The following is an 11,237-nucleotide window of genomic DNA, read 5'->3' as shown; positions in this document are numbered from 1 at the left end:
AAAGGTGTTATTCATGTCAAAGACAACTTTAAAACTGATGTTGTTGAATAGCATCATGATTACCCATTTATTTGTATCATAATATCAAGTACAGTGGTATAACCACCATCTGATATACTGTATCACTGTGTCATATTAGTACCACCCCAATGCTTTTTGTGTTTGTCTTCAGTTTTTTGTTTGTTTGTCTGTAATAGTTGGGTTAGCTTCCACTTTTAGCAGCACCTAAAGACACAGATGAGGTAATAGGATACAAGTTTATTATCTCATATTCTGAGGTACAACTCTCCCACTTCCTTTCAAAACCACGTGTGAAAAACACCTTTTATTTGGTTGATTTTTTAAATGTATATATATATTTATCATTAAATAATTGAGTAAACAATTGAACGATGTTGACAAATGGGTGTTACAACATTACCTCATTACTGTTGATAAAGTGAAAACACAGCCTGGGCCGGGTCTCTTTTTAGTTACCGCAAACATGCAACGCACAGGTCTTCTGTAACACTTCTTCAACTATCTTCATTCAACTTCCTGTGAGAGTATTGTTTCTCTAATGTGATTAATTTGCTGAAGTTGTATTTTCCACTGAAGTTGCAGGCTTCAAAATAAATCTTTCATTGCTGCACCAAAACAGCAGATGTTAAATGTCTCTTCTAGCAAATTAAATACAGTGATATTGTACATTTTTTAACATTCATATTAAGGCCAGAATAGATATTTGTTTTTAAAAATATATCTAAAACAATTTTTCACTCTCATTGACAAGCTGGGGGTTTGTTATCACTAAACACAAGTGGTATCATTTGCCCTCTGACTCATTTACTGTGGGCTGAAAAACACAGAGGAAACTAGCTGACCATGAAGTTGCCTGTTAGGCTGTGTGCAACTTCCCTTTCATCAAAATGTGTCTATAACTGTCAACTGAGGTTACACGTCAGACACAAGTTCAGCTCAACTATATGGGTCTGACATACACCACTCCCTGTAGACTGAGACTCGCTGCTTCACTTCATAGCTATGGAACCAACCACAATCAGAGAAGGATATTTAGTGAAAAAGGTAAGACTGGGGTTTTATCTTTCATTCCTTTGTGATTCTGTGGATCAATAATAGCTTTCTGTGACGTTAGATTGTGTTGAAATGTGTCAGTATCACTGGTGACCGTAAAAGGTAATTTTTCCTGACAAGAAAAATGCTAGATATTTCGAAAGTCTTTATTTAAAATCACTGGAATACATAAAAATAAACATTTCAGTGTTCATTCAAGCTGGATGTTTCTGAATCTACATACAGCACATAAAATTAAAGATACTTTTGCAGCTGAGAATTCAGATTAACCCAATACAGCATTTGATCCTTTTATTAAGAGTTTTTAGATATTGATGATAAGATTTTGCAGTGCTGGCACCAAGCAATATAGGCTATATTAGCATAAAAGTACCATGGCAGGCTGTAATCTCTTGGATTTTGAACAAACACCATGACAATACCATGTATGACAGTATTGATATCATGTGCTGATGTTTTGTCATGTTTTTCCATGAAGTTGTGAAGTTGCTCTATTTTGGGAATTATAAGTAGGAACATCCTCTTTCTTTTCCAAAAGCACAATCATTGCAACATACACTCTTAAAAATAAAGGTGCTTTAAAAGGTTCTTCACAGCGATGCCATAGAATAACCATTTTTGGTTCCACAAAGAACCATCAGTCAAAGGTTCTTTAAAAAAAAACATCTCTTTCTTACCTTTTAATAATCTGAAGAACGTTCTTTCGCTTCAAAGAACCTTTTATGAAACAGAAAGGTTCTTCAGGCGTTAAAGGTTCTTTATGGAACCATTTAAACAAAAGAGGTTCTTCTATGGCATCATGAATCACCTTTATTTTTAAGAGTGTACACCTAATTTTGTCCACACATATTTTTTTTTTTTTAGTTTTGGAATAGCATTTCAAAATATTCTTGTCTTTGTGAAATATTGTAATACTAATATAACTAATTTGTGTATCAGGATCTGACAGCTGAAGCCTACAATTCCACCCACAACTGTTTGTGTGAGCTAAAATACAGAACTGAAAATGACGTAAATTGAACATTCGCACTTGACTGAAATTCTTTTGTGTACTGGAATTCAAACAGTGCTGATGTAATCCATTATATCAAGCAATATGTTTCCTTTAGCTGTAGGTTAAAGCTATTTGTTTATAGCTCAACACTACTACTGCATTTGTATTCAGTGTGTTTTATTTGTGTCAGTCGTTTTAGGAAGCTACAGCGGTGAACTGTTCTTGTTTTGCAGGGGACTGTGCTTAACTCATGGAAGGTGGTGTGGGTGGTGTTAGCAGATGATGCCATTGAGTTTTACAAGAAGAAGGCAGACAACAGTCCGAAGGGAATGATCCCTCTGAAGGGTGCGACTCTGACCAGCCCATGCCAGGATTTCAGTAAAAGAACGGTGAAGGAACCAGACGTCTTTAATACCAGTACAATGATAAAAATGATTTTGTGGTGAATTAAATAATACAGAAAAACAAATGTAATTTCTACATTAAAGGAACACTCCACTTTTTTTTGGAAATAGGCTCATTCTCTATCTCCCCCTGAGTTAATAAGTTGATTTTTACCGTTTTGAAATCCATTCAGCCGTTCTCCTGTTCTGGCGATGTCACTTTTAGCATAGATCATTGAATCCTATAAGACCAATAGCATCGCGTTCAAAAATGACCAACGAGTTTTGATATTTGTCCTATTTAAAACTTGACTCTTCTGTAGTTATATTGTGTACTAATACTGGTGGAAAATGTAAAGCTGCGATTTTCTAGGCCGATACGATTAGGCCTACATTCCAGTGTAATAGTCAAGGAAGTTTGCTGCCATAATATGGCCAAAGCAGGCGCAGTACCAAGCCTGAATGGGAATGTAGTTCCTAATCTTATCGGCCTAGAAAATCACAGCTTTACATTTGCTGCCGGTATTAGTACCAAAAAAAGTGGAGGGTTCCTTTAAGTTAATATCAAAGTCATGATCCTGTTGTTCCTGTCATGCACTTGGGCATGATGAATTAATAAGGTTACATTTTTAGCTGTTGTCGAGATGTATTAACACTTTTTCATGGTTGCTTTTGTTGTTAGGTAAGTAACTTGCTGATTTGTAACATCTAGAGTAGATTTTCTACTCAAAATGACCCATTCATGCTCAAAAACTATTCACTGATTGTTACCGTCACTGTGTATCATACGCCAAGTCTTTGTGTTCATTTGGTTTGTAACTACATTGAGTTAACATTGAGTCATCTTAAAAACAATAAGGAGCCGTGTACTTGCTTGTACATGTTTGTAAGTGAATCACATGCTTTAATGGCATTATTTTCAGTGCTATGATGCTTTTAAGTGAAGTTTACAAACCGCATCTGAGTGAATTGTACTTAATGACTGCAGAGTAAACTATTTAATTAAGTAGAAAGTACTCATCAAACTCTAACTGTACACATTAAATTTGCTTATTTTCTTTGGAAATGTTTGCCTTAGTTAAGTAGATTTTTTCTAATAACATACCTGAAATTTACTTAAAAATTGTCACGTTAGAAATGAGATCTGGGTCCAAATGCAGGGAAGGTAAGTATACATTTAATTTACAAACAAAGAAACTAACAAACAAAACCAAAACATAAACAAAAGGCCAACACGGCACAACACGACTTGAAACAATGCAAAATAAACAGAACTGAAAACAAAGATCCAGGAACCAGCAACACAGAGACAGACATACGAAGACAATGCAGCCAGGATGATTAGTGGGCAATGAGAGTTCTTATAGTCCATGTAATAGTGAACAGGTGTGGGTTTGATGAGTGCTAACGATCACAGACAGGTGTATACAATCAGGGAAGTGCAGTGCAAGGGAAAGGGAAACAGCGACCTCAGGGGGCTGAGGGAAACCCCACAGCCCAGATCATGACAAAACTATGCATGCAAAAACGTGCAAAATAAAAATGAAGTAAATTAACTTATTGTTTTTTTCAGTGTATACTGCTGACGTATCTAGAGTTTTTCATGAATATTTTCATATGCATTTTTCAACAGCTAGTGTTCAAGGTCAGTACAGCTAAGAATCAGGACCATTTCTTCCAAGCGACCCACCTAGAGGACAGGGAGTTTTGGGTTAAAGATATCAAGAGGGCCATCACCTGTTTACAGGGCGGCAAGAAGTTTGCCAGGAAGTCAACGCGCCGATCCATTCGGTTACCGGAAAATGTTAACCTGAGGTATTACACATTACTGTGTATTTCAGTTATCAAACTGTATTTGAAATATTTCTGATCTCACTGGCATCTAGCTGTTTTTGAATAAAGGAATTTCCACACTGAGTGTGAAAAAGCGAAACGAATAAAGCATGTGATGACGCGCTGGAATTAAACAACATATTCCTATGAGTGCTTCCACATTTGCGCACCAAAAAAGCAAATGTTTTTTTAACAACCAGTCAGACGAATCTTTTCAGTTTCACGAAGCGATAACACGGCAGTCCAATAAGATTTGAGCATTACATCATGTGCCTGGAGCAGCTGCTGTTGCACAAAAGGATGAGAGTTGTGGTGCTGTTCCGAAAAGCAGTGTAAACAAACACAGAAGAAGAGTATTACGAGAGAGAAGAGGATGCGCTCTTGTTATCATTGCATCTGAGAACAGATGGTTATTCTCACATGTTCTTAGTATAATTTCTATTAATTCTCGGTGTGAAAGCACCATTCGTCTGAGATTCGCCTCGCGTTTTCGCATCTCCCTCAGTGTGGAAAGGCCTTAAGAAATAGAAATAGATGATAAATAAAGACCCTGCTGTGAAACTGTTAAAATGTTGCATTTGTTCTGTCTGTTTTTAGTGAGCTGTATGTTTTAATGAAAGATCAAGACAAAGGGGTTAAAGAGCTGAAGGTAGAGAAGGATAAAAGGCTGTTCAATCACTGTTTCACAGGTAAAATATTCACTTCAGCTCCGCTGGTAAAATGAAGAACTAGACCAAACCTGTCTTACAACTACTAGAGTACACTGAGTACAGTTGAGACACTTTCTGCTTTTTTTTCATAGCTACACAAAAAACTAGATGCTAAAATGAAGTGATTTTTCACATGATATTTCTTTTGTTTGTGTAATAAAATATCATGAATTGATAATAGCCATAAGTAGTTTATATTTTCCACAATAAGCTAATAAACATTAAGTTATTTTTTGTCTCAACTGTACCCATATGGTGTACAGCTGAAACAGTGCAATGGCATTGGTAATGCTCTAAAGCTGGCTAACCATGTATTGCAAATGTAGAAAATTACAAAATTACAGTTGTGCAACATTTTGTTTTGAAATTCAGATTTATTTATTTGCTTTATTTAATTCAGATTCAGTTAAACAAAATAGGAACAAATATTTAACACGAGAAAATATATGGCAAACAGTACAAATGTAAACATAACAGTAAACATAACAAAATATACACACAAACATACATACAAACCATAAGCATCACTCAAAACTTTCTGCATTTTTACATTTCCAGTCATTCTGTATGAATTATAAGCTTGATTCTTTATGGGGACCTAAAAATGTTCTCATTTACTGGTATTACTATACTTGTGAGGACATTTGGTCCCCATAATATAGGTAATACCAGTACACAAACACTCACAGCCTCTGAGTATGCATTTTATTTTCTTTGATTGAACTGTTACTGTATACATAGCAACCTATAAAGGCTGTATCAACTGTACCCACTTTACCACCTTGTATATTTCTTAAAATGCTATGGTATCCTTTTAAAATTCATGTTCAAAAATATGTCCATTAATAATGGACAGTTGAAATCACAAATATCATTGTTTTAACATAATTTGCGTAATGTGACTTTTAACCTATTATCACAACACTGTACAACTAAACAGCATGTGACACAATAGGGCACCAATCTGGGTAGAGTTGATACACTGTGTCTCAACCGTACCCTACTGACATTCTTGCACATTCCTCTAGATTATGAAAATACCTTGCATGGCACAATGTCATAAAATATGTCTATTTTTAGATCACATAGTAATGTTTGCAATGATGTATGTTAAGCTTAACAATCATAAAAGAACACTAAGCTATTCATTGTGGAAGCGACATGGTGAAAGAAAAATCTCACCATGGAAAAAAATAAACTTTTGTTGATGTCTTTGGAGTGGAAAGATGCAAACATTTCCAATTTCCCAGGATTAAAGAAAACACTAATACACATGTGTGAAGCAAAAATCACAGCTCAGCGTTCCTGTGTATGCAAGTTATTTAAGGTGTTTCAACTGTACACGTCTCAAATGTACTATAAATGAAAATTATAATCACCAAGGTGTTTTTTTTTCTCTAGAGGAACATCTCTATTTAATCTCTTTAATCTTTCAGTCTGTTGTGTTGACCTTTAAATGTCATCTTGTGGATCTGCTGGCAGGAAACACAGTAATCGACTGGTTGATTTCTGAGGGGAAGGCCAGAAACAGACCTGAGGGACTGATGCTGGCCACCGGACTGCTGAACGAGGGATTCCTGCTGCCCGCCGGAGACGTGTCCAAAGACGGGGCAGAAAAAGGAGCAGAGTGTGTTTTCCTGGATCAAATCGAGGCTCTTTATTACTTTGTGAGTTAACAAATCTTAAAGAAGTAGTTCACTTTCAGAACAAAAATTTACAGAGAATGTACCCTTGTCAAGATGTTCATGTCCTTCTTTCTTCAGTCGTAAAGAAATTATGTTTTTTGAGGAAAATATTTCAGGATTTCTCTCCATTTAATGGATTTCTATGGTGCCCCTGAGGTTGAAGTTCCAAAATGCAGCTTAAATGCAGATTCAAATGGCTCTAAATGATCCCAGCTGAGAAAGAAGTGCCTTATCATCTTGTCTAGCGCTGCGTGAACTGTGTTTTCCGGTTCATGACAGTTAGGGTATGTCGAAAAACTCCCATTTCATTTTTTCCCCAAAAACTTCAAAGTCATCCTACATCGCTGCAGAAGTACCAACCCAGTGTTTACAAAGTGAACTTACAAAGAAGATCTAACACCCTTTACAAAAAAAGGTTAAACAGCGATGTAGGGCAATTTTGAAGTTGGAGGAGAAAATGAGATCTGAGTTTTTCGACATACCCTAACTGTCATTAACCTGTTCACGCAGAGCTAGACAAGACAGTTGTTTGAGGTTAAAAAGTATATAATTTTTTTTTTTTTTTTTTTTTTTTTTTGAAAATAAGTGATTGTTTTGCTAGATAAGACCCTTCTATCTTGGCTGGGATCATGTAGAGCCCTTTGAAGCTGTGTTTAAACTGCATTTCTGAAGTTTAAACTCGGGGCACCATGGAAGTCCACTATATCGAGGAAAATTCTGAAATGTTTTCATCAAAAAACATAATTTCTTTACGACTGAAGAAAGAAAGACATGAACATCTTGGTGACAAAGGGGTGAGTACATTATCTGTACATTTTTGTTCTGGAAGTGAGCTAACCCTTTAAGGTACAGTTCATTATTGGCTCTGTTCCAAAAGGCAACTCACCTGTATTTCCATTCGGTGTTTGAAAAAGAAAAAACATTAATGATCATTCTGAAATATCCTGTTGAGTATCAGCAGGCTAGGTTCTCTCTATGGCTCTGGGCTCGGCTACAGCATACATGACCGTAGTTACTTGTGGTTGGCCTGGCCGTGTGTCACTCAGAAAACAACAGGCCAACCAGAAGAGAGGCTCATGAATATTAAAAAAAGGAGCTGTAATATATTGAGATGGATTTTGGCACTTATATCGCAAATATATATTCTTAAGGACATCAACAACTAAAATAAACCTCCAGAAATGTGTCCAGAAAACTCAGCTTTCAGATGACGTAAGAATCTCAATTTCGACAAATTTACACTTATGACTGGTTTTCTGGTCCAGGGTCACATATAATAGTATCTATATAATAATAATAATAGATTCATTCTAAGCAATATGCTAAAGTGAAACTGAAATGAAAAAGCAATTTTAAAAGCTTTTGGATTTGGAATAGAGCTGTACTATATTTTCCACTTGCTATAAATGAAGGTGGAATTGCAGGATATGTATAGGGTGTGTGCAGGAACAAATTGCGTGTCTGTGAAGCGAGAGCTGTTGTTGAAGGTGTGCATTTGTGTTGATCTGCAGGCAGATAGTGGTTTCTTTTGTGAGGGTTACTCCAGTGATGAGGATGTGATCAGGAAGGAGGAGTTCAGAGGGGCTATAGTCAAACAGGGCTGTTTGCTCAAACAGGTAAGCGCTAAAAAGACACATTATTAATGAACGCCAATGTTCTTGAAATGCTGGTTGGTGGTTGAATGTGTAAATGCGTGATCAGATGAGTGAATCTCACAAAACCGGTGATATCAAGGCTATGTTTCAACACAAAATTAAAAAATATAGATTTATTTAACAAGCATATATTTTAATGGGCCTATATGAGATATTAGATATTCTCACACATTTCTTTATCATTTCTTTTTTCTACACAGGGTCACCGGCGAAAGAATTGGAAAGTCAGAAAGTTTATCCTGAGAGATGATCCTGCTTATATCCACTACTATGATCCCACCAAAGTAAGCATGTTCCTGTCATCTCTTAAGATCAGTTTGTTTATCATGTAATATTAAAGCACAGTTTTGGATTGTCTGTGTGTCTCTGTAAGGGTGAGGATGATCCACTCGGCTCCATTCATCTGCGTGGCTCAGTTGTGACTGCGGTGGAATACGTGCCTGATGGTATGACGATTGGTCAATCTAAATAATACAGCTAAACACACTTTACCATCCAGTGCTTTTTAAATAGGTCCTTCTATAAATACTAATGAGGCTAATGAATGTTACAAAACCCATAAAAAACATGCTTTACTTCAATAATAAAAAGAAAGGTTTTTTTTTCAGCAAAATTTGAAGGAGTAGCAATAAACAGAAAATAATACATTTTAAAATGATGGCTGGAGTCTAAATGCAAAAGACTGGTTTTGATAAACATGAGAAGTTTAATCAGATCAACTAAGATTTTTGTTTTTTTGTGACAGTGTTCAAAGTTATAACAAAATAAAAAGTGCATATTTAAACTGGTGGTGGCGCTATGGAGTATATCGTAGAGACCCAAGAGTTTGTCTGATTAATATTCAGGACGACCTCTACCAGTGTACCAAATGTCATCCTTTTCCATTGAACGCTTGATAGGGCTGCCATAGACTCTCATTCATATAATAAAGAAAATTAGCAATTACAATAGGGGCTACAGCGTGGTCCCTAACAATAATGATAAAGATATCTACATTTTAAAGCATTTATACAATATGGAATTTATTTATTTTCCTCTCTTATAAACTCCTGCAGCCAAGAGACAGGAGGTGGATGGGAATCTTTTCGAGGTCATCACATCAGATGAGATACACTACTACCTGCAGGCAGCGACAGCCGACGAGCGCAAGGACTGGATCAAAGCCATACAGAGCGTTGCAAAGATGGGCAAATAACTTTATTAGATGCATCCTTCAGTCTGGAGAATGGCAAACCCACTCATTAAAGACATGCAGAGTTAAGGGTGAGAATCTGTCTGAAGTTTTGTCTACACACCAAATATATCTCCTCTTCAGCATTTTCTAAAAATAAAGATTCCAGTTTTGTTTTGCTTTTTTCACCTTCCGCATTTGTACAAAACAAGAGGTTTAATAACAATCATGTGACACAATTTCACATGAAAAAAATGAAGAAAAAAAAACTAACCCTCACACAAAGTTAGAGACAGGATGTGGGCAAATGTGTTGTTTCACCAGAAACTGATAGTAAGTGACATTGATCTGCCTGTCAAAAGCTGTCAACAGTGGAGAATCTTCAGTGTCCAGCATTTTCCTGTTTTCATTTCAAGTAGTACCACTTCCTGTTTCTAATCTTAAGCAGGTCTGAGAGTGAGGTGGTGTAACGCAAAGCTGTCTCAAAATATCACAGCGCTACACTGCTCACTGCCCGTATATAGTATTCATCTATCATTGTTTATATATATATATATATATATATATATATATATATATATATATATATATGGTGCAAATTGTGAAAAAAACAGAGGGGGATGCTTTTGAAAACTTTTTTTCTCTCTCCATAGGCAGAGGTTGACCAAACTCCGATAACCTAATGTTAGTGTAATCTGTTAACAACGCATTTAAATCGTTTAATATTTCTATATTCAAAACTTTATATTTAAAACATTAATCTCATAACATTGTTATTACAAAATGTATTAATGCCACCTCTGAATCTTGTCAAAAAAATCTGTAAATATTCCTTAATGCCACATTTATGCTCTTCTGTGCTGTGCAAAGGTGAATTGTTGTTGCTGATTTCATTTGACTGGTAACTTATTCTTCCTGATTGTTTCGTATTATTTTAATTTAATTTATTGTTTAATTAAAAAAAAATCATAAATCTAAATTTTTATTTTCACAAAATATGACATGAAAAATTGCATTACAAAGGTAATAAAAAATAATAATAACTTCAAGGTGTCAAATATTGCTTTATAATGGGAAGGTGAATTTCTGTCCTTTCTGTCCTTTCTGTCATGTCATCAGAAGGTGTTCCTAAGTTTTTATTTATTTATTATTATTATTTTTTTTTTTTTTCAGTAGGACCACACAACATAGGCCTACAGCAAATCTTTAATTTGGCCATAATTGCAGGTGCCTGTCTTAATATCCAAGAAGGTTTAGAGAAAATATGAAATAAGTTTAATATTATTAAAGATTATAAAGGGTTTTATAATTAAATACAACTGAAAGGACATCTAAATTACCATTATTAACCACCTCCAACCCCCAGGCTAGAGTCTCCCCAGTGAATTTTGGCCATTTCCACCAATGTATATATATATTTACACACATTCACAATGGAAATACTTGGAGCAACACAATAAAATTAAATAACACTTTCAAGTATTTTATATATGTTAAAGGTGATTTTTTGTACTTTTGAATGTTTGTGTGTATGTTTGGTTTGGTGTTGTTGTTTAGAGAGAGGGTGATTTTTTTGTTTGTTTGTTGGTCTTAACAAAAGACTTAAAAATTACATCTGCTATACAAACAGGTAGGGCTGGGCGGTATACCTTTTCATACCGAATACCGGTGTTTTTTTTAATGATATTCATTTTTCATATACCCCAATACCGGTGAGTGTGTGCGTACAAAG

The 11,237-nt window shown here is 35.4% G+C and overlaps 1 protein-coding gene across 1 annotated transcript; it reads left to right on the top strand.

Annotated features, from left to right (window-relative positions):
- Nucleotides 1-939: 939 nt before the first annotated feature.
- On the top strand, nt 940-10,496 carry plek (pleckstrin). Its single transcript, XM_073834299.1, has 9 exons — nt 940-1,065; nt 2,302-2,457; nt 4,085-4,266; nt 4,882-4,973; nt 6,477-6,661; nt 8,191-8,295; nt 8,535-8,618; nt 8,708-8,780; nt 9,390-10,496. Exons 1-9 carry the CDS (start codon nt 1,024-1,026, stop codon nt 9,527-9,529), a joined length of 1,059 nt encoding a protein of 352 aa, XP_073690400.1. The 5' UTR covers nt 940-1,023; the 3' UTR covers nt 9,530-10,496.
- The last annotated feature ends 741 nt before the right edge of the window (nt 10,497-11,237 follow it).

This window comes from Garra rufa, chromosome 2, assembly GCF_049309525.1.
Source record: "Garra rufa chromosome 2, GarRuf1.0, whole genome shotgun sequence".
Classification (NCBI taxonomy): domain Eukaryota; kingdom Metazoa; phylum Chordata; class Actinopteri; order Cypriniformes; family Cyprinidae; genus Garra; species Garra rufa.
The sequence above is the reverse complement of the archived record's forward strand: the minus strand, read 5'-3'. Positions and strand labels throughout refer to the sequence as shown.